The sequence below is a fragment of the Erythrolamprus reginae genome, chromosome 6, assembly GCF_031021105.1.
Source record: "Erythrolamprus reginae isolate rEryReg1 chromosome 6, rEryReg1.hap1, whole genome shotgun sequence".
NCBI classification, from domain to species: Eukaryota; Metazoa; Chordata; class Lepidosauria; order Squamata; family Dipsadidae; genus Erythrolamprus; species Erythrolamprus reginae.
The window spans coordinates 44854826-44879289 of record NC_091955.1 but is presented as its reverse complement, the minus strand read 5'-3'; the positions used below and the strand labels follow the sequence as shown (position 1 = coordinate 44879289).

At 39.7% G+C, this 24464-nt stretch overlaps 1 protein-coding gene across 2 annotated transcripts in view; it reads right to left on the bottom strand.

The window, feature by feature from the left end:
• Positions 1-585: 585 nt before the first annotated feature.
• Positions 586-24464, bottom strand: part of CAND1 (cullin associated and neddylation dissociated 1) — a 63021-nt gene continuing 39142 nt past the window's right edge. For both annotated transcript variants that reach the window (XM_070755510.1, XM_070755511.1), the window contains 9 exons: positions 23902-24047; positions 23331-23623; positions 22769-22910; positions 12043-13536; positions 9513-9608; positions 6430-6599; positions 5523-5687; positions 4101-4208; positions 586-1327 (listed from right to left, as the gene is read on the bottom strand). In XM_070755510.1, coding sequence (XP_070611611.1) covers positions 1103-1327; positions 4101-4208; positions 5523-5687; positions 6430-6599; positions 9513-9608; positions 12043-13536; positions 22769-22910; positions 23331-23623; positions 23902-24047 — 2839 coding nt within the window. In that variant the 3' untranslated portion in view covers positions 586-1102. The remainder of the gene's footprint in view (positions 1328-4100; positions 4209-5522; positions 5688-6429; positions 6600-9512; positions 9609-12042; positions 13537-22768; positions 22911-23330; positions 23624-23901; positions 24048-24464) is intronic.

Below are 24464 nucleotides of genomic sequence, written 5' to 3'. Positions count from 1 at the left end.
AAAACCATCATCATCATAGGCTGTAAAAGAATATCTGGTACCCCAATCAGTAAGCTAATGGATCAGTGTGGGAGCTAATGGCAGCAATGGCAGTACATTTAACTTTTTAAAAATGCTGGCGGTTTATACAAGGAGACTTAGTGAACAACATACTGTGCAGGCCTAGTTAAGAATGATCAATATAGTTTTTTGAAAACCATTTTAAAATACCTTGCTTCAAATAAATATATAAAAGATCACTCAAATATATGAAAACTAATTACAAGTTTAGAATGGCCTTTCTTCAAGTCAGCAGTCTCTCATCCCATTTGTATAAGCTGTCCTGTGGAAACCACCCTATCTGCATCTTTCTTTGCTTAAAGTAATTTGTTATTAATTGTTTTGTATATATAGCTGCCTACTTATGATTTTTATTCTGATGAAAAATTGCCTTGGCAGGATATATATGTAATAAGTGCAACGAAATAAACTAACTGCATGAGCTATGAAGGAGAGCACTGCCTGCACCAATATATTGACTGAATTGAGTTATGAACAAATCACACATGCTGCTTTATGCACATTTGTAAATTTCCCCATACAAAATTAGTGTGAACAAAAATTGTTTATTCCCACATGTTTAAAAAGGACATATACTTGCGTTTCCATTTTAAAATTGTACCTAAGATGTATGATAGTAGTAACTCTTCACAGTTTTTAAGCCTATCTACCAGGCAAAGTTAGATAAAACACAAAAGTTATTTGGTTTGATTTCAAGAAAAAAACTGAAAAATCATGGCCACAAGTTTTTAAACTTTTAATCCTAAACGTTACAGGGCAAATGGATGTTGGAATTTATTTCCAGACATCATGCGTTTTAACTTTTATTTCTATTTAATGGGTATCCAAATCCACTAAAACATTTGTGGCGTACAACTTTGGAATTATGGAAATACATATTCTGGAATAAATGCTAAAAAAACAACAATGGAAAAAAGCCAAACTGTCTCCATAAAGGTAAAATGGAACATTGTGAAGATTCGATCTTTTCTGTTTTGTTTTGTTTTTAACTTGTAAATTCAGTGCATTTTATGGTTAAAATTAATGGTCCCTGTTTGAATATCTAACTAGTGTCCATTGATTCCAAATTAGTGGATGATGAATCTTTCTGGATGCTTTCGAAGATGGCTGCAAGCTCCGGATTAGAGCTTATCTGTGACTGAAATTCACTCATTAGTGGACTCTTTTCTGCTTCTGGAATAGTTAATAATGCTGCTACTGCCCTCATAGCCGATCGCTTCAGTTCATCTTGTTTTTCAAACTCTTGCTTCACAGAGTTTGCTTTTACCTGTTTTATTTAAACAAAATGATGTTTAGGAAATAATTCAACAACAAAATTAAATTAAAAAGACATGCAAACAATGCAAATGCACCATACTATAAGTAGTAAGCAGTACTATCAGAATAAAAGTTCCTCAGAATGTCTTGCAACTTTCATTATTATCTGAATAATTATTGTTTCTCTACCTTTTATTTACTACTAAAGCTGTTACAAAATGTTATCTTGCAATTAGAAAAAAGTCATGGTGGAAACAAAAAGCATTCTGATCCTATTAACTTTAATACAGATTAAAAACAATTTTCATAACAGAACACGTTGGAGGGGAACAATTTCTGGACAATGAACAGAAGCCAGCAATAAGACTATTTTATTATCATGCTCCGGGAGTTGAAACGCCAGAAGAGACGTCTAGAGAAGCGATGGAGGAAGAGTAAGTCTGAATCCGACCGAACACTTGTAAGAGCTTTTATTAAGACCTACAAAGTGGCGCTCAAGGCGTCAAGATGCGCGTACCAAGCCGCCTTGATTGCATCAGCGGAATCCCGCCCGGCCGCTGTTTAGGGTGACCCGCTCCCTTCTAAATCAGGGGGGAGTTGGGGAGCCCTTACCAGGTAGTGCCAAGGAATTTAACTCGTTTTTCGCTGATAAAGTCGCTCGGATCCGGGCTGATCTCGACTCCAATTGCATAGCAGTATTGGCTGACAATGAGTCAGTCAAGGTGACTGGGGCTAAACGTCTTTGTCCATCAGTCTGGGAGGAGTTTGACTTGGTGACACCTGATGAAGTGGACATAGCCATTGGAGCTGTGAGTTCCGCCACCTGTCTACTGGATCCGTGTCCCTCTTGGTTGGTTTCGGCCAGCCGAGGGGTGACATGGAGCTGGGCCCAGGAGATTATCAAAGCCTCCTTGGGGAGGGGGTCCTTTCCGGCCCTTTATAAGAAGGCACTTGTGCGCCCCCTCCTCAAGAAGCCTTCCCTGGACCCAGCCATATCTAATAACTACCGTCCAGTCTCAAACCTTCCCTTTATTGTTGAGAAGGTGGTGGCGCTCCAACTCCAGAGGTCCTTGGAAGAAGCCGATTATCTAGGTCCTCAACAGTCTGGATTCAGGCCCGGCTACAGCACGGAAACTGCTTTGGTCGTGTTGATGGATGATCTCTGGCGGGCCCGGGACAGGGGCTTGTCCTCTGTCCTGGTGCTTCTTGACCTCTCAGCGGCTTTCGATACCCTCGACCATGGTATCCTTCTGCGCCAGCTGGAGGGGTTGGGAGTGGGAGGCACTGTTCTTCAGTGGTTCTCCTCCTACCTCTCCAGTCGGTCGCAGTCGGTGTTAGTGGGGGGTCAGAGGTCGACCTCTAGGTCTCTCCCTTGTGGGGTGCCTCAGGGGTCAGTCCTCTCCCACCTGCTATTTAATATCTACATGAGACCGCTGGGTGAGATCATCGAAGGGCATGGGGTGAGGTATCATCAATACGCCAATGATACCCAGCTATACATCTCCACCCCTTGTCCAGTCAATGAAGCAGTGGAAGTGATGTGCCGGTGCCTGGAGGATGTTGGGGCCAGGATGGGTGTCAACAAACTCAAACTCAACCCAGACAAGACGGAGTGGCTGTGGGTCTTGCCTCCCAGGAAGGACAATTCCATCTGTCCGTCCATTACCCTGGGGGGAGAACTATTGACCCCCTCAGAGAGGGTCCGCAACTTGGGCGTCCTCCTCGATCCACAGCTGACATTGGAACATCATCTTTCGGGTGTGGCGAGGAGGTCATTTGCCCAGGTTCGCCTGGTGCACCAGTTGCAGCCCTATTTGTACAGGGAGTCATTGCTCACAGTCACTCATGCCCTCATCACCTCGAGGTTCGATTACTGCAACGCTCTCTACATGGGGCTACCTTTGAAAAGTGTTCGGAAATTTCAGATCGTGCAGAATGCGGCCGTGAGAGCCATCGTGGGGCTTCCTAGATTCGCCCACGTTTCTGCAACACTCCGCGGCCTGCACTGGTTGCCGATCGGCTTCCGGTCACAATTCAAAGTGTTGGTAATGACCTTTAAAGCCGTACATGGCATTGGGCCAGAATACATCCGGAACCGCCTTCTACCGCACGAATCCCAGTGGCCAATAAGGTCCCACAGAGTTGGCCTTCTCCGGGTCCTGTCGACCAAACAATGTTGTTTGGCGGGCCCCAGGGGAAGAGCCTTTTCTGTAGCGGCCCCGGCCCTCTGGAATCAACTCCCCCCAGAGATTAGAACAGCCCCCACCCTCCTTGTCTTTCGCAAATTACTCAAGACCCACCTTTGTCGCCAGGCATGGGGGAGTTAGGATATTCCTTCCCCTAGGCCATTACAAGTTATATATGGTATGTTTGTGTGTATGTTTGGTTTTTATAATAAGGGTTTTTAGTTGTTTTATTAAATTGGATTGTTACATGTTGTTTTTTATCATTGTTGTTAGCCGCCCCGAGTCTGCGGAGAGGAGCGGCATACAAATCCAATAAATAATAATAATAATAATAATAATAATAATAATAATAATAATAATAATAATAATAATACAGTAATGTAAAAACAGAAACTGGGGATGAGTGGGAAATAGCCTGATAGGAATGATGCTTTTTTCTCATTCTTCTTGGAAAAATCATATAAATTACTCTCATAAATCACTATTTTAGAAAAAGTGAAGTGTCTCAGGCTTAATACGAGAGGTTGGTGATTGCTTTGGAATTAATGCATTTTTCCCCCCAAATTGTATATTAAAGTAAATAAATTCATACAGTACCTTGGTTGTACATGTAGCACGCAAAGGTTCAACCAGTCTATCCAGCCTCTGCAGTACCGCACTTGGACACAAAGTAGATAGTCTCACCAGCATTAAAAATGTCAACATCTGTTTAGGAGAAGCATAACTTAAATAAATTGGACACTGGAAAGAAATGTTGCACTCTATGTACTAATCTTCAGAAGATCAACCATTCCTTTGTTTTTTGTCAACCCCTCCAAGTTAGTGTTTTGTGCCCATTGAGTATGCCGTTAACACATATGTTATATAATGTAATATAATATATAATGTAAGCAATGCATGGCATAATATATATAATGGAATATGTATCTATTATTGTGTATAGGCAATCCTCGATTTACGCCCACAATTGAGCCCAAAATGTATGTTGCTAACTGACAAATTGGTTATTTGAGTTTTCTCCCATTTTATGACTTTTCTTGCCATTTTTGTTAAGTGAATCAACGCACTTGTAAATTAGTAACATAGTTGTTAAGTTAATTTAACTTCCTCATTGACTTTGCTTGTCAGAAAGTTCCAGAAGGACCCGGAACACTATAACTATGATAAATGTGAATCAGTTGTCTAGCATCTGAATTTTGGTCACATGATCATGGGGATGCTACAATATTCATAAGTATGAAAAATGGTCATAAGTAATTTTTTTCAGTGCCTTTGCAACTTTCAACAGACACTAACTGAACTGTTGCTTAGTCAAGGACTACCAGTATTTAATTCCTGCTATAATTTTGATTTTTCTGTGGACATATATTTGTAGGTCTTGTTTCTATTTTAACACAATTTGAACTAAACAACTATCAAAAAATAAAATAATGAATTCTATACTTCATTGGCCATCCTATTTAGAAACTTAATCTAGATGTATTTTTTCTTCAAGTCAATTATGTATCACCAACTGCCACTTTTTGAGCAAGATCCATTGCCTTTGTGCCTCCATTACTAATTGGTATATGCTCTTGCTGATGGCATTTCTACACAAAGAAGTACCAGCAGGATTGGTACTGCTTTGCTTGCACTTTGTCCTATGTGATGGTGGAAAGACAGGTCTTTGTCAATTCTGAAAATAGCTCAAGCCATCTTCTATTAATATGGGTTTGTGCCTCTGCACATTTTTTCTAATTAAGGAAGATGTAGACTGAAGCAGTCTTGCTCAAGATGTGGCAGGTTTTTTAACCCATCTTCAACTGTTACTGGCACAGAACCAATAGGCCAGTAGCCCCGAGGCAATAACAAATAATAGAAACTGGCATTTGGTGTTAAAAATAGGTATTTAAATGCCCAATCTTTTTGTTTGAAATATTTTATTCCTAATATATATAGCATTTTCACCAAAAATTATGTTATTATATTACATAAATAGATAGATATAACTAGATATATAAATATATATAACAAACTAACCTTAATATCATAGTGATCTTTCAAACCATCCTCAACGTGGTTTAGGAATTCAAAGATGTCTAGTCTATCCAGACAACTATCTAGCAGAGTATACATACACTCAAAAGCTGCCTTTCTAATATCAAGACCATCATCAACTGTATGTTTAAATGGGCCCATTTCAACCTGCAAACCAAATCAGAAAACAAGAACATTTATTACATTTAATTATCAGATCTTAATAATGACAATATTGAAAAATGATGACCACAAAGAAAAGTTGTAAGGAAATCACAGAAACATCACTACAAATTCCAGCATGAATTCCATTTTCACAGCACTGTATTTCAGTTTCTAGTTTAAAACTAAATGAATGTTTACAATAGCCACTCATCAAGAATTAGATTAAGTTCTTACATGGCTCTCAAATTGTGCCAACGTGTTTTAAATGATTATGAACTATGAATTATCCAAGTAAAAAAGTAGACCAAATAATGGAAAATTATATTCATTATTGAACTTCTTTATAGCATTATTCCCATCCTATGGCAGAGTCCACTTAGTATTGAACTCAGTATTGAACTATTCAAATGAAATTTGCAAAAACCAAATGACACCACAATAAAATTCTCTGAATTTCACTAATTCCTAAAGTGGCATTACTATAATATTTAACAGGCGGTCTTAGTAAATAAAGAAAAAATAATTGAAACTTTGCAAGGTTTATTTAAATTACTTTGCCCTTCATATATGCCATTTAGTGTGGCACTACTGGATGACATGTCTGTAATTAACATTGTGAGGAAAACAGCTATCTTCAAATTAGAGGCCAAACTTAAATAAGGATCTGAAACTTTAAATGGAAAACATTTTTAAATTCTTTGGACACCACTACTTGCTTACTTGTCAGTCAGTAGAATTTACATACCTCTCTTATTAGTTCCTTTCTCACTTTTGTTTCATTATAAAGATGCGGAAGCACCGTGTCTAAAAGGTCTCTTATTAGTGATGGTTTATTGTGTGCTGCTGAATTAAATGTTACCAGAGCTACTCGTCTCACATTAAGATCTGGATCTTCCAATGTTTTTAGAAAATCACCTGTAATAATTAAAGATAACATTTTATTAAAAATACAAACACAAAATGTGTAATCTGCTAAACCAAATTTAAAGCAAAACTGCTGCAAGTCTTAGGCACATTTCTTTCCCCACTTATCCCCTTTATGGTCAAGGTGATTTGGATTGTTGTACCAAGGGATAAATAGTGAGCCTTGGCTCAGACAAGAAATACAGTGATAACCTAAATTAAATATCTTCATTCTCAATTATGTGTATAATTTATTTTCAAAATCTTATTTACAGTTGTGTACAATCCAGTCATAAACATATAAAGTGATTTCAAGCAAACCTATATACCGTATTTTTGGTGTATAAGACACACCGGCATATAAGGCACACTTAGATTTTAGAGGAGGAGAACAAAGAAAAAAGTATTCTGAACCAAACGGTATAGCATTATATTGTTTAATAAAATACCAGTGTAGCAGAATACTTTTTACAACCATGTATACTTTTTAAAACCATGTACACTTTTTACAAACTTCAAACTTGACAGCTTCAAGACTAGTGGACTTCAATTCCCAGAATTCCTCCACCAGTCATGCTAGCTCAGAAATGGGAGTTGAAGTCCACAAGCCTTAAACATTCCAGGTTTGAAGAGCCTTGCACTCCTAACCTCTAACTTAGGGGTCTTCAAACTTGACAGCTTTAAGACATGTGGACTTCAACTCCCCAAATTCCTCCACCAGTCATGCCAGACTCGGCTCTCCTCCTGGTTCTCTTCCCCCCATACCCACCCACCCCACAGTTCAGATTCACACCCCCTTCTGCTGTAGCTGGACTTAGAACAGGCATTGCTCTGCAACTGCATGACAGCTCCAGGGTGTCAAGACTTTACACTGCAAAGACTTTTTCTATAGAACCTGGTTATTTGCCTGCCCCCCCCCTTTTCTCTCTCTCTCTCTCCTTCAAAGAAAAGAGCCTGGTGGAAAGCTAGCCGCCCCTAGCCGAACGCACACCCCAGTCGATGCCAGGTGCGTAGCCTTCCTCAGATCTTCCTTACATTGCAAGTAGAGCAATAGAAAAAACCCTGCAAAGACTTAGGGCTTGGAAAACATTCTTCTTTGCAGAGAGTAACAGTGAAAGAGCTTGCAAGCCGTAAGAGCTTGGAACATTGTTAGCACCTGATTAGGATTGGAAAGAAACATTCGGAGCAAGTAAAACAATTAAAAAACCCTACAAAGACAGGGTTTGGAATACATTCTTCGCAGAGAGTAACAATGAAAGAGCTTCGGTACATTAATAGCACCTGGTTAGGGTTGGAAAGAAATATCTGGAACAAGTAAAGCAATGAAAAATTAAAATCTACAAAGACAGGGTTTGGAATACATTCTTGGCAGAGTGTAACAATGAAAGAGCTTGCAAGCCGGTAAAAGTTGGGAACATTGTTAGCACCTGGTTAGGGCTAGAAAGAAATATTTGGAGCAAATAGAGAATGAAAAAAAAATCAAAGACAGGGTTTGGAATACATTCTTGGCAGAGAGTAACAATGAAAGAGCTTGCAAGCCGGTAAGAACTGAGAACATTGTTAACACCTGGTTAGGGCTAGAAAGAAACTTACTCAGAGCAAGTTGGAGTAATTAAAAAAAACCCTGCAAAAACTTAGGGCTTGGAAAACATTCTTCACAGAGAGAAACAATAAAAGAGTGTGCAAGGTAAGAGCTGGGAAGATCGTTAGCAGCTAGTTAGGGCTGAAAAAAAAGCTACCTTCACTGTATAAGACGCACCTTAATTATCAGTCTATTTTAGGGAGGAAATGGGTGCGTCTTATACCCTGAAAAATATGGTATGTAGTTTTTGTTTGCTTGAAAGCAGTTTATATATCACAGCCTTAAAACTCTCTTATAAATAAATGCCACATTTATTCTTTTTAGATCACATTGTGCATGCTTGGCTTCATGACTTAAGAACTTAATCCTGTAAATAAACAGGATGAAAGTAGTTTTTTAAAAAATGAATGGGAAAATGACAGTAAGTACTTGTGTTTTGCCAATTCCTTTCGCAAGAATCTCTTTTCCTTAAAATTGAGATTTCCCCCAAAACTGTATTCAACAGTTCAGCAGAATTCATGAACGATGGTAGTTATATTTAGGAAACAAAAGTAAAAGTGGCTTCCTGTGACTGGCAGGAATTTTTCTTTTGGGATATTTTAATCTCTGGGGATTCACTCTGGTTTTCTACTACTATCTATATAGGAGTAACACATAGGGTCCACTGGACATTGATAGCTAATAAATTCAAGTAAACAAAACAAAACAATAATAAAATAAAATAGACTGATGTCATATTTTATTGTTCATAAGCTGCTCAGAATCACTGAGACTACTGAGTGGGCGGCCAAACAAACAAACAAACAAACAAAGAAACAGGCAGGCCGGCAGGCAGGCCGGCAGGCAGGCCGGCAGGCAGGCAAGCAAGCAAGCAAGCAAGCAAGCAAGCAAGCAAGCAAGCAAGCAAGCAAGCAAGCAAGCAAGCAAATAAGTAAATGTGCTTTGGAATGTAGTAACTTAGGAAACACTTGTTGGCAACTCTAAGTAACTGAAACCATATGCACTTGAAAGCCCTTTGTCCTTTGAATTTGAAGTATGGCACAGCTCTAGCAATTAGTGGAAACTATATAGAAAGTTAATTTTACTTCAAGAAATAACAGCTACTTCTGATGGAAGCATTTCTTGTTGCTTCAAGGCATGAAAACAGGCATCTTCATCACCTAGTATCTACCATTGTACTTAAAAGTTCAGTATTCCCAGAAGACAAATTAAGCAAAGCATACTTACTGATGTAATAGAGTTTTAATCAAAGTCTTCCCCATACCTAAAACTATTCTGGAAATTATGTTACTGTATACGTATATGTTAAATACTCCACTTAAAATTACTGTGATCTCACTCACCTATACAATTCTTTAAAAGTGGGTCTATGGGCTGTGGGTGATCAGAGATAGTGAACTTCACAGCAGTGACTACCGAACTCCGAGCATATGATGATCCTAATAGTAAATAATTGGCACAGATAATAGAACATTTTTATTTTCTGCGTACTGTGGAGTTATAGAAATTAGAAACATGTTAGTAATACTATTGGTGCTATATCTACAAAATTCTATAGCATTTCCATTATAAATAACAGAAATTACTTCATATATTTGGCATATGTATTATTATGTAACATTACAGTTTAAAACTTGGCTCATTTTCAAAAAATTATTCTTTATTTCACAGGGCTTGGTTTGATTTCTGACTTTTTCTGTTTTTAAAACTGGGGTGTTTTATCTTTGTTTTAATTTGATTTTTTTAACTTTAATTTTTAATAAGCATTCTGGGAATCTATTTAAAGAGCCCGGTATAAATTCAATAAACAAGACTTATTAGATTGGCAAAGCCAGACTCCAAATTTCTCCAAATCTTTAGTAGATAATGTTGCCAGCCACTATTATTTACCTGAAATTATCTCAATAAGGAGTAATTACATGTGATGATTTCAGCCATGAAGGAATAGTGAGAACAAACCAAAATGTACCAGTGCTTTTGAATAGAAACCAACTGTGTATTACCATTTATTGAAGCAGTTTTGTTGACAGAACAAGATAGGGGGGCAATTAGTTTTCCCCAGTTCAATGTATAAAATGAATCAATGCTCTGAAATGATTCTCCTGAGAAGGGGAAAGGGCAGAGAAGAAATCCCATTGTGCCAGCAGAACTGGTATTAGTACATTTGATTAGATCTCTTATATCCATCCACATAGGTATAGATTTTTCCTACACAGGTCTACCTACGGTAACTGTCCAGGAAGAAATAAAAATGATCAGGTGTTGTTGCTGTGAAATATTTTTTATTCTTTACAAATTTATCCAAGTACAGTGGTACCACTACCTAAGAACGCCTCTACTTAAGAACTTTTCTAGATAAGAATTGGGTATTCAAGATTTTTTTGCCTCTTCTTAAGAACCATTTTCTACTTAAGAACCCAAGTCCAGAAAAATTTCCCAGCAAATTTGAGAGCGGCATGAAGGCTAGTTTCCTGCCATTTCTCCTTTAATCTCACTCATCTTGTGCTTTTCTGGGTTGCCAGAGGAGCCTTTCGGTGGCATTTAAGGAGGCTTTGGCAGTCCAGATCTGGCAAATGGAGTGTTTCCCTTTCTCTGAGCGCTTGGAGAAGGAATAAACCACTTCACTGTGGTGACTCCCTCGCACTGCCTACCATACATCTTGCGCAAAGTTGCCTCCCAGAGCATCTGGCAGCAGAAAGGCAAAAGGGGGCGCTTCGCCCCCGGCTGCATCAACTTGGCTTCAGCCAAACCGATGAGTCACCATAGTGAAGGAAAGGTGCCGCTAAAGTGAGAGAGAGAGAGAAGGGGGGAGACCTTCAGCATGGGAAGGAAGAGGAAGCAGGTAGCAGCAGCCTCCTTTCGGTCAAAGCAGCAAGAGGTTTCTCCCTCTCGCCCGCCTGGGTTTCTTTCTCTGGCGCAGTGTATGGGAGGCAACCTCACACTGGGTGTATGGGAGATGTGTGCTCTTCCTTGCCGCTTCAGAGTCCCTCTTTTTTTTTTAAGCCTTAAAGTTTTGGATTTTTTTGATTCCTCTCACCTCACCTTCTTCCTTCAGCAGTGACTGTGCTCCTCCTCCTCCTCTTCTTCCTCTTTCTCCTCCCCCCCCCAAAATTCCAAGTTTTTATTTCTTTCCTAATGGGTTTACACGCATTATTTGCTTTTACATCGATTCCTATGGGAAAAATTGCTTCTACTTACAAACTTTTCTACTTAAGAACCTGGTCAAAGAACGAATAAGTTCTTAAGTAGAGGTACCATTGTATAGTTTTACTGATTACAGCAAAAATAAATTAAACCTATCATTTAATATTTTAAATAGTATTATTCCTAGATTATTCCTTAATTATTTTAGAGAAATAATTAAGCTTCAAAAAACAGAGAGGAAAACTAAGAGGATTTCTTGCTCTACTGGTCCTAACATGAATTGGACAATTTTAATTATTCTATAAGCTCTTGTATAGAATTTAACACCCATTTTTCTAGTGCTTATTTTCCAACAATATCATTGTAAATATTTCTTCCTCTTGCATATTTAATCTATCTCCCATAAATATTAGAAATTGGATCATCAATCTGTTCTCCAAATGATAACACTTTTTAAAAATAATATTCAATTTATCATATTTTTTCATTTTATCTGTACCAAACGTTACAAAATAAAACTGACATTTCAACAACCATAACAAAGTTTTTTATGTATTAATGAGATTTATTTAAAAACTGGACAGTTTTTCCTTCTATTCCTTTATGACTTCAACCAATCCTAAAATCCATTTATTCAAGACGGCATTAATTATTAGTACTGAATAATTCAATAATCTTCTGAATGTTATTTTCAAAAGACAATACATATATATTTGAATATCTACAAACCTGAAGCCAAGTATCCTTTGAGGCGTGGAAGCAGTGTTTCCGGATCTATTAAAGAAAGTTTCCCCAAGCATTCAGCAACAACATTTCTGGTACCCTCTTCTGCACACTCACAATGTTTTAATAGTAAAGACCAGATGCTCTCCACATATGGTTTAAGACCTTGCACTGTTGCAGAGCTAATAATTTCCTTTAAGGAATGAAGAAGAAGGTATTGTCTTTTAGGCTGACTAGTTATTTCTTGCAAGACAAATGGAAGATATTCTGGAAGATTGCCGACACTAATACTTCCCAATGCATATGAAGCTGCAGACTTCACTTCTTCACTTGGAGAGGAAAATGCTTCTAAAATTACAGATTTTAACTCTATTTGTCCACTTAAATCAATATGATGTCCAACTTCACCAAGAGAAAGCAAAGCTAAGAGACGAATGGAATCTGTAGATCTTGAGTTCTTGACATCCTGGATAAATTGACCTACAACTGCTGGTCCCTCTTTAGGACATGCTCGTGTAAGGGCAGCTACACATTTGGCAATTGAATAATAAGACTGCTTGTGAGTAAGTGCTGTACTTTGTGAGTATACTGGACCTGTTAACATGCGCAATAAATCCATATATCCTAAGTTGCTTGTTCCAGTCACAACCAGAGCTTGGAAAAATTCTAGCATGGCACTAAGTGCTCCACCCTGCAATAATGGTGACCGTACCAGCCCAATAAGTTCATTCAATATAGAACCACTGATTTTTGAGAGTGAGGAAGGATAAACTTTAGCCAGAGTAGTCAGAAAACTGATGGCCATTTGTGACACATGCATATCACTCTCACTAATAAGAGGTGGAAGTTCATCTAGGACAGCATCAATCATAGCAGCTGTCAAGCTATCACTGTAGTTTTTTATTAATATATCTAAAGCAGACAGAGTTCCAAGTTTCAAAGCACGTTGGTTCTTTCTAAGGAAAGAAGCAAGAATAGGAACACCTTCTCCTAAAATTGGCCTTAGATCAATCTTCAGAGGTGAACCAGCTATCAGAGTCAAAGCCTTCACAGTGGTTAGTCGAGTTATCTCATTTTTTAGTCTCTCTAGAAATATCTGAAGAGTATTAGGTAGATCAGAACCAAGATTGTCTCCAAGACTGCAAATGATTTGGCCCATACAAGAAATTGCTCTCTCTTTCACTTCTTGATCAATGTCAGCAGCTTTCAGTCTCTTGATTGTACAAGTAAACAGATCTTTGATATAAAGACTGGCATCAAAAGAAGAAGTCTGATCCAGAGGACGTATGACTTTAACCAGCTGTTGGGTAACTAGAAGTGCCTCAGATGTTATTTTATAAAATGGATCTCCAACACATGCCACAACAGGAGGCACCAATGCTTGGACATGAGGATGAAAAACGTGGGGAGCGTGATTACACAGGATCACATACAAACAGGATAAAGCATCTATCTTCAGATTAGAAGAACTTGATTTGTCATTCAGTGAAAAAATTATGCCTGCAAAAGAATGTATAATATATATAAGTATAATTTTATACTTCCAATATACTTTTTTTTATAATTCCAAACATCTGATTTAAACTAAACCTGTATAAATAATTCCATGAATTTATATTTAAATAACACAAAAATTAATAAGGGAAATTGATATCTCCATTTGTTCTCCGCATGTCAATAAATATTTTGTAACCTATATGTCAATATTTTTTTTTTTTACTTTTACATCACAAAGTCTCAAAAATGAGGAAATAGTAAATTCTTAGAGAACTCTTCCTGAAGAGGCTAGTGGCTATCTTAGTAGAACTCTTTGATGGAGGGGTTTTTTTTTCCCCACCAAAGACCCAGTGACTACAAAAGCAAAAAGTACTTACTGAAACTTAATTGTCTGTGGTCACTTCTTTCTCTTTAATACTATAGTAAACTTTTATTTTAGGGATAGTCAGTCACAGTGATATGTATTAGAAAAGCCTTATATCCAAATTACAGGAGGTGGACAAAAAAATGGAAACACTTGACTTTTTGGCATCATGTTTTTTTATTCTGTTATTTGATGTTTTTTTAACTACCTTTTTTTTTACAGAAATTTAAAGAAATTGGTTATAACCTTCTAGAAATGGCAGACCTCTCAGACTTTCAAAGAGGCCAAATTGTTGGTGCTCGAATGGCAGATGCTAGTGTAACAGAAAGTGCCCGAATGTTTGGCGTTTCAAGAGGTAATGTCTCAAAAGTAATGACTGCTTTTGAAAGAGAAGGGAAAACATCCTCAGCCAAGAACTGGTCAAAAGTCGAAGCTGTCTGAGAGAGACCATCAACAATGTTACCTCTAAGCTGTACAGGGGCGCTTCTGCGCAGTCATCAGGACCCCCCCGCGCACTAACTTGCTGACGGCGCACAAAGTAACGCCATCCCGAATCATGGGAAGGGGAAGGGAGCTCTTCCCCGGCCAGGCAATGGCGAGGCTCTCCCAATGCTGTGGGGCACCGACGGCGGCAGCTGGATGTGTTGCAGGACGCCGTACATGCTGGCGCTGCGCTGGGCATTGGGCTAGCACCTCCTTCCCGGCCGAGCCAGCAGGCCAGTGCCAGCTCTGTGCCCATGCCCAGCGCCACCAATGTACGGCACCCCCCCCCCCGCCGCCGTCGGTGCCTTCGTCTTGGAGCTCCTGCTTGCAGCACACAAAATGTATTTGTGCACGTGACTGGTGTTGCAGGGCAGGAAAAAAAATAAGAGAAAAAGAGAGAGAGAAAAGAGAGGAAGGAAGAGAGAAAGAAAGAAAGAAAGAAAGAAAGAAAGAAAGAAAGAAAGAAAGAGAGAAATAGAAAGGAAAGGAGGAAGAGAAAGAGAGGGAAAGAGTGAGGGAGAGAGAAAGAAGAGAGGGGGAAAGAGGGAGGGAGGAAGAGAGAGAAATAGAAAAAAAAGAGGAAGGAAAAGAGAGAAAGGAAAGAAAGAAAAAGAATGGGAGTAAAGAAGAGAGAAAGAAAATAAATTCATGAATTTAAAATATATGTATTTATTTATTTTATTTATTTATTGACTTCTATGCCGCCCAGTCTCGAAGGGACTGCCGCTCAGATACTATACTTTTCCGCCCACACCCAAAAAAAATTAGAGGGAACATTGGCCGTCAGACTTGTTAGATCGGATCGCAAGACCACAGCTCCTAAAATCACTGCAGAGCTCAATAGACAGGTACAGAACCCAGTTTCCACAAAAACTGTTCGAAGGGAGCTTCACAAATCTGGATTCAATGGAAGAGCTGCAATTAGAAAACCTCTGCTCTCAAAGACAAATGTTTCAAAGCGTTTAGAGTGGTATAGAAACCACCAGAAATGGTCCCTCGAGCAGTGATAAAATCTGATTTTCTCTGACGAATTACCCTTTACCCTTTCTCCGACCTGTGGCCATGTTTATGTTTGGAGACAGGCAAAAGAATCATTTCATCCTGACTGCCTTCTCCCAACCGTCAAACATGGTGGGGGTTCAGTGATGATCTGGGGTGCTATTTTTTTTAAATCCGTCGGGCCAAAGATTTCCCTTCATGGAAGAATTAACAGCCATCACTATTTAGGAATTTTGGCCAACCAAATTCATCCTATGGTTCAAGAACTGTTTCCAGAGGGGGATGCCATCTTTCAAGATGATAATGCACCAATCCATAGAGCAAGAATTGTTAAAGAATGGCACGAGGAACATTCTAATGAAGTTCAGCGTCTTATCTGGTCACCACAATCACCAGACCTCAACATTACTGAGCATTTATGATCGATTTTAGAGATTCAAGTAAGAAGTCAATTTCCACCACCATCGTCTCTAAAAGAACTGGAGGATGCTTTAACTGAAGAATGGGCTAAAATTCCTTTGGAAACAATTCACAATTTGTATGAATCAATACCTTGGAGAATTGAGGCTGTATTTGCTGCAAAAGGTGGACCAATACCATATTAAAAGATATTTTGATGGTTTTTCAAGGTGTTTCCATTTTTTGTCCACCCCCTATATATGGGCTTCAGCAGATACAACATCTTTTTGCTTTACTAAGTGTTATGGTTAGCTCTGGCCCAGCTCCTGCCCCAAGGACTGTGGATGTGGGGGGAGACATCCACATGCCGCAGGCCTGTTTTGCTCCCGGTGGAATCTGCTGATGAAGGCTCCTCTGACCAAGAAGACATGAGTGACAGGGAGGAGGAGAGTGTGGCAGACAGCTCAGAAGATCAATTATCTAGCTCCTCCTTGGATTCGAAACAAGAGTTAATGATACAGCCACGCATGCGGAGAGCGATGCATAGGCAGCAACAATTGAGAGATTATCAAAGAAAATGAGGCCACCTGTGGTTGGGTGGGGCTGTGGTAATTAGTGAGGCTGCTATAAATAGCAGCCTGTGGGTTTGGCCATTGTGGAGGATTATCTGATCATTGTGTTTCGTGCCTGCCTTGCTGACTTCGACCTTTGTGTGCTGATTTTCCCCCGCTTTGAAACTAAACCAGAGCAAAGTGTGTTTCACTTTGTGAAAGAAGGACTGTGAATTGCCTCACAGCTGCAAGCTAAGTATCTCAGAACTGATAAGGGACTTGTACAAATTACCAGTTTGTTTGGAGACTAGTGCTCTTTGCTATACAAAAAGAGTGCTTAGTTTATTTGAATTTTCGGTATAAAGAACATTATTTTACATTTTCAAATGTGTGTGTGTCTGAAATTTGTATCGGTGAATTTTCGGGAGGATGCTACCAGAGAGCTCGACAGAACAACTAAGTAACAAGTAAATTCAGAATTTTATTGCACCTAAAATTCACTATCTGCATGACTAGCCTTTTGAAGGTCAGTTCAGTGTTTTCTTCCCACTTTGTAAGGCCTTAAATGGCTTAACATTAGTTTACTTAAATATTTCTCTTATACATGCCAGCCCAATATTTATGACCTTTGAAATTGGCACAATGGTGGCATCAGTGGCAAGGTTCCATAGCAAACAATCCAAACTATAGCATTCTCAATTACATCATCCCCACCATGAAACTCCTACTCCTCAGAGATGCACTTCATCCACTTTAAAACCGCAATTTTATTAACCCATTATTTCACATTTCTCTACCAAGCTTTCAATTCTTTCATGATATTCTGCTAGTCATCTAAGTAATTTTAATTAAGACTTTTTAAAAAATCCAATCAATTTCAATGCTCTAGTAAGAATAATAGTACCATTACTTTGGTCTAATCGTCTACCAAGAAGTAATGGTACTATTATTCTTACTAGAGCAAAATGTTCTGTTCGCAGAATATACACTTGGACTCCTCCGGGTCATATGTGACCCGGAGTAAAAAAAAGGTTAGTTCTAGCTACTGGAATGTTTTTTTTAAATACTTTTTTCGCTAGTAAAGTAATTTGAACATTTCTGAACACAATGAAAAGAAAATTGAAATGAAAAAATTAATGCTTATTTGTTTATTTTGCTCATAAAAGCCCCCCCCGGCTGTATGCAATTATTTCAATTTATACAATCCATTTTTTTCATTTCATTTTTTATTTGTTTGTGATCAGGGATGTTCAAATTTGTTGTATTAAAAAAAAACATTCCAGTAGCTAAAACCAACCTTTTTATACTCCGGATCTAAAAGAACCTGGAGGAGCACAAGTGTATAATCTTTGCGAACATCATTTTTTCTCAATTCAATTTTCATTTCATTATGTTCATTATGTTCAAATTAGTATGCCAATGCCAAAGATGGTCAATAGGTTCTGATTTTGCAGGCTAATCAAGATAAAAATGAACAAAATTGCACAAAAATGGGGGAGGGGCTTTTATGAGCAAAATAAACACATAAGCATCATTTTTTAAACTTCAATTTTCATTTCATTGTGTTCAGAAATGTTTACATTAGTATACTAGTGAAAAAAAGTATTCAAGAAAACCATTCCAGTAGCTAGAACCAACCTTTTTTTTTTACTCCGGGTCACATATGACCCAGAGGAACCCAAGTGTACAATCTTTGTAAAAATCAATTATTTTCATTTCATTGTGTTCAGAAATGTTCAAATTATTATGCCAATGCCAAAGATAGTAAAAAAATTCTGATTTTGCAGGCTAATCTAGATAAAAATGAACAAAATTGCACAAAAATGGGGTGGAGGGCCTTTTCTGAGCAAAATAAACAAATAAGCATCAATTTTTTCATTTCAATTTTCATTTCATTATGTTCAGAAATGTTCAAATTAGTTCCCCAATGCCAAAAATGGTCAGAAAAGTCAGATTTTGCAGCCTAATCTAGATGAAAATGAACAAAATTTCACAAAAATGGGGGAGCAGAGTTTTATGAGCAAAATAAAATAAGCATTAAATTTTTCACTTCAATTTTAATTTCATTGTGTTCAGAAATGTTCAAATTAGTATACTAGTGAAAAAAGTATTCAAAAAGACCATTCCAGTAGCTAGAAGCAACCTTTTCATATCTGGAGGGTAACAAGTGTATGGTAAATGGGAGGGGAATAGCAGGGTTAAATAAGGAACAGAGCTTGAGAGACCATGGTCTTAGAATAATAGTTTGCAACAGAGTTCTATCTACTATTTAATTGTTGTCATGATTTTGATACAATTTTAACATAAAACCAAGAGCTGTTCCATGAAATTGGAAAGATTTATGGCAATTTTATTTAGAAACGCTTCTCTCAATTTTATCTTGTCCAGTCTTGTCTTTAGCTATTTACTTTCCATTACTTCTTTCCTGTTTCTCTATAGAACATTTCTTTAAATCTTATCCATGAATTTACTCTTTTCAAACTTTCAACACATGAGAATAATAGAAAAATATTTCAAATCTTTAGCATTAATATAAAATATTCTATTTGGAGAAAACATTATTTATTTATTTATTTATTTAATTTATTATTTGGATTTGTATGCTGCCCCTCTCCGAAGACTCGGGGCGGCTCACAGCAAGTGAAACAATCATAATAATACAATTAATTAAAATATTAAAAGATTTAAGAAAAACCCCATATACTAACAAACACACACATAAGCATACCATGTATAAATTAAACGTGCCCAGGGGAGATGTTTAATTTCCCCATGCCTGACGGCAAAGGTGGGTCTTAAGGAGTTTACGGAAGGCAGGAAGAGTAGGGGCAGTTCTAATCTCCGGGGGGAGTTGGTTCCAGAGAGCCGGTGCCGCCACAGAGAAGGCTCTTCCCCTGGAACCCGCCAACCGACATTGTTTAGTTGACGGGACCCGGAGAAGGCCCACTCTGTGGGACCTAATCGGTCGCTGGGATTCGTGCGGCAGGAGGCAGTCTCGGAGATATTCTGGTCCGATGCCATGAAGGGCTTTAAAGGTCATAACCAACACTTTGAATTGTGACCGGAAATTGATCGGCAGCCAATGCAGACTGCGGAGTGATGGTGAAACATGGGCATACCTAGGTAAGCCCATGACTGCTCTCGCAGCTGCATTCTGCACGGTCTGAAGTTTCTGAACACTTTTCAAAGGTAGCCCCATGTAGAGAGCATTACAGTAGTCGAACCTCGAGGTGATGAGGGCATGAGTGACTGTGAGCAATGAGTCCCGGTCCAGATAGGACCGCAACTGGTGCACCAGGCGAACCTAGGCAAACGCCCCCCTCGCCACAGCTGAGAGATGGTTTTCTAATGTGAGCTGTGGATCGAGGAGGACGCCCAAGTTGCGGACCCTCTCTGAGGGGGTCAATAATCCCCCCCCAGGGTTATGGACTGACAGATGGGATTGTCCTTGGGAGGCAGAACCCACAGCCACTCCGTCTTATCCGGGTTGAGTTTGAGTCTGTTGACACCCATCCAGGCCCCAACAGCCTCCAGGCACCGGCACATCACTTCCACTGCTTCGTTGACTGGGCATGGGGTGGAGATGTAAAGCTGGGTATCATCGGCATATTGATGATACCTCACCCCATGTCCTTGGATGATCTCACCCAGCGGTTTCATGTAGATGTTAAATAGCAAGGGGGAGAGGACCGACCCCTGAGGCACCCCACAAGGGAGAGACCTCGTAGCCGACCTCTGACCCCCCACTAACACTGACTGCGACCGGCCAGAGAGGTAGGAGGAGAACCACTGGAGAACAGCGCCTCCCAACCCCAACCCCTCCAACCGGTGCAGAAGGATACCATGGTCGATGGTATCGAAAGCCGCTGAGAGATCGAGGAGCACCAGGACAGAGGATAAACCCCTGTCCCGGGCCCGCCAGAGATCATCCATCAACGCGACCAAAGCGGTTTCCGTGCTGTAACCGGGCCTGAAACCCGACTGTCGGGGACCTAGATAATCGGCTTCTTCCAAGGACCGCTGGAGCTGGAGTGCCACCACCTTCTCGACAACCTTCCCCATAAAGGGAAGGTTGGAGACTGGACGATAGTTATTAAGTACGGCTGGGTCCAGGGAAGGCTTCTTGAGGAGGGGGCGCACGAGCGCTTCTTTATAGAGTGTTGGAAAGACTCCCCTCCCCAAGGAAGCGTTGGTAATCTCCTGGGCCCAGCTCCGTGTCACCTCCCTGCTGGCCGAGACCAACCAGGAGGGACACGGATCCAGTAGACAAGTGGCGGAACTCACAGCTCCAATGGCCTTGTCCACTTCATCAGGTGTCAGCAGATCAAACTCTTCCCAGACAGGTGGACAAGTACGTGCCCCAGTCACCTCGACTGACTCGTTGTCAGTCGACTCTGTTTTACAATTGGAGTCGAGGTCGGCCCGGATCTGAGCGACTTTATCAGCGAAAAACGTGTTAAACTCCTCGGCAGTACTCTACAAGGGCTCCCCAACTCCCCCCTGATTAAGAAGGGAGCGGGTCACCCTAAACAGAGCAGCCGGGCGGGATTCCGCTGATGCAATCAAGGCGGTATGGTACGCGCATCTTGCCACCTTGAGCGCCACTTTGTAAGTCTTAATAAAAGCTCTTACAAGTGTTCGATCAGATTCAGACCTACTCTTCCTCCATTGCTTCTCTAGACGTCTCTTTTGGCGTTTCAACTCCCGGAGCTCCTCGTTGAACCATGGGGCTCTACGGGGTCTAGCGCCACGGAGAGGTCGCAAAGGCGCAATCCGGTCAAGAGCCTCCGCAGCAGCCGTATTCCAGGCCTCCGCAAGAGACTCCGCCGAACTGTGGACCATTAGGCGTCTGGGGCGGAACATCTTCATTGGTTCCGCCTCCCTGCGGGGAAGAATTGGAGCCAGGAAATCAAGCCGTAGTAGAAAATGGTCTGACCATGACAAAGGCAATGCTTCTAAGCCCCTTAGTCTCAGACCATTTCTCAATTGCTCGGAAAGGAATACCATGTCAGGTGCGTGCCCTCCCTCGTGAGTCCGACCCTGTATTACTTGAGTCAGGTCCATGGCTGTCATGGTGGCCATGAACTCCTGTACCAGCCCAGATGTTTCGCCGAGTGACGGCAGATTGAAGTCCCCCAGGACAATGAGTCCGGGGAACTCCACCGCCAACCTGGCTACCTCCTCGAGTAGCACAGGCAGGGCTTTTGACACGCAGCTGGGAGGCAGGTACGTGAGAAATAAGCCCACTTGAACCCCTAAGTCCAACTTCAGCAAGAGAGACTCGCAACCCGCAATTTCCGGAGCAATGAGTCCACGCAGGCAAAGGCTGTCCCTGGCTATAATAGCCACTCCTCCCCCCCCTTCCCTGGGATCGAGGTTGGTGCCATATCTGAAACCCGGCTGGGCAAATTTCAGAGAGAGGAACACCTCCCTCCGGGCCCAGCCAGGTTTCAGTAATACAAGCCAGGTCGGCCTCCTCATCCAGGATCAGATCCCGGATGAGGAGAGCTTTATTTACCACCGACCTGGCATTAAGCAGCAGCAAACTGAGTCCAGGGCCAGAGTTACACTCATCACCAGTACCCAAGATTGGGCTCACAGAGCCGGAACAAGGGACTGTTAATAAGCAACGGTCCCTCGTTCCCCTGGAACAGCTAGCTCTGTGGCCCCCGCCATATCTGCCTCTCCCCAGCAACACAGGGATATTCCGACCCTCTGCCACCCCAGAGATCGGTGCCCCTTCCTCTCCTGTCTCCCGAGCGTCAGGTGGGCCAGATCTATCATTCACACCACTATCAGTCAACTCATCCATACCATAACACCCCCCCCAACCCAATTATACCCATCATTCCATTCATACCCACAGGCATATTTATCCCAGTCATCCATTACTTAGCCCCCCAATATATTAAAAAACAATTAAATCAGTAACAGTATAAAATAGCAATTAATAAAAAATTAAAACACTAAAACATTAAAATTATCCTTATAAATAAGTTAATAAGATAAAAAGTTAAAAAAGTTAATAAAATAGTATAAAAATATAAAATACGAAATCAGATCTTAATTAATATCAATCATCAGTCAATCAACCAATCCAGGTTATTCCTGTCTCCAATTCATAAATATTTGACAAATTCCTTGTGTGTCCAATCACAATTGGCCAATAAAGAATTCTATTCTATTCGCTTTGTATTCTAAAATGCAGGGGTCAAGTCAATCATCCCAAGAAAGTTCAAGTAAATGATTCAATTTGGATATTTGGGTGATACTATTTGGAGACTCAATTGCCAAATAGCATATCTGAAATGAATTCTTACATAATTCCACAGCATAGTTGTACAATGGCTGAAGATATAATATTGATTCAAAAGTAAGCAGTGGTTAAAATATGTTAAAAGTTCGTAATAGTTTTAAAACAAAATCCACAAAATCATACCTGGAACAAGTACAGGAATGTGTTGTGTGAGAGCACCAGGCAATACATTGACCAATTCAGTTAGCATATTAAAACAGCACTGACGAGTCTTCACACTTTTTTCCTTCAACTGTTTATGCAAAGCTTTAACAATATTGGGAACCTGTATATATGTGCATAAAATAATACAACCATTACTCTCCCTATACAAATATGCAAAGTATGAATGGCTTTTAATATAACAATAGAAATAAGGATAAAAGATGAGCCCTGCTGGATTAGGCCAAGTGCTCACCTAGACTAGTAGTCTATTCTCAGAATATTTCTACATTCAAGCACAAGATACCTTTGTACTTTGCTGTATTATGATGCAGTTGTTAATCTCCAAATCAAAAGTAGCTGTCTAAAAGCTGGACAGCATAATGATTCAAGCTTCTATATCACAAAATATTTGTATTTGATCTAGAAGTTCATTACAATTAAGAGCAATATAATTGTATAGTGTTTTAAACACACACACACATATACACACAGCACTTTGCATAATCAAATGTTGGTGCTATGGATACTTTTCTTTACTAACCTGACTCTGAAGCATTGTTAAAGGTGTTTCTCCTTGCTCCATTGCATCAGGGTCACAGAGCCAACTCTGTACAGGTCGAGTTTGTTTTAGAAGAGAGAGATATGCATGGAAAACATCTGCTTTTACATTCTCCTCACGCTCTTTGAATCTTGCAATTAAAGCAGGGGATACTGTCTTATAGAACTCTGGCAGCATTTCGTGCCTTGTACTGACTACAGCATCCAAGCATTTTGCAGCTGCGCGTCTAACCTTCCAGCTCATGTCATCATCATCGCTATATTCATCATCACTCCCTTGAAAAGAATAAAAAGATACCAGGTTATATGTAGTCATGATTAAAAATAAGAGATAACACTAAACTAAAATCTGCACGCACGCATACACACACACACACACACACACACACACACACACATACATAACATACATACTTTATACACACAGAGAGACAGACACACATTTAGCAATTGCTAATTCAGACTCTAATACTAGATTGCATTTTATACAATTTATATCTGTAAGAATTACGTGTGTGCGTGTGTGTGTGTGTTTTATTTCTAACACAAACTACCTTGGTCATCATCATCCCCACCATCAGCATCCATAGCATTTTCATCTTCATCTTCATCATCATAATTGTAATTGGGATCGTAGGTAAGGTACTTAAGACAAATGTTTATAATGGTGGTTACATGAGGATAAACTTCTTTAGGGCATCTGTATAATAAAAGTAACAATTATTAATAATTAAGCATTGTTATATTACTTAGTCATACAAGGATAATGTAAATGCTGTTATTATGCTTATGCCCTGAAGCATTTATATATGGCTTTCACATTTAACATTATCTGTACATCTGCTCCTTTTATTTTCCTTGAGAATCTGAAATTCTCAGGTCAAGCTGTTGGAATGGTACACGTCTTTCCTCTAAAAGTAAGTGCATAACATTTAAGATGAACTTAGAGGGCATAGATTTTTTAGAGAAGTATGTTTAACTTATTTGAACAGCTGACTATGTTTATAACATATTTCTGGCTAATCAACATCTCAAACAAAACTACTGGTTTGATATGGCAATGTGCCGAGATGATGCCAGCTCTCTTTATTAGTTAATTAGTAAACAAAACAAATCT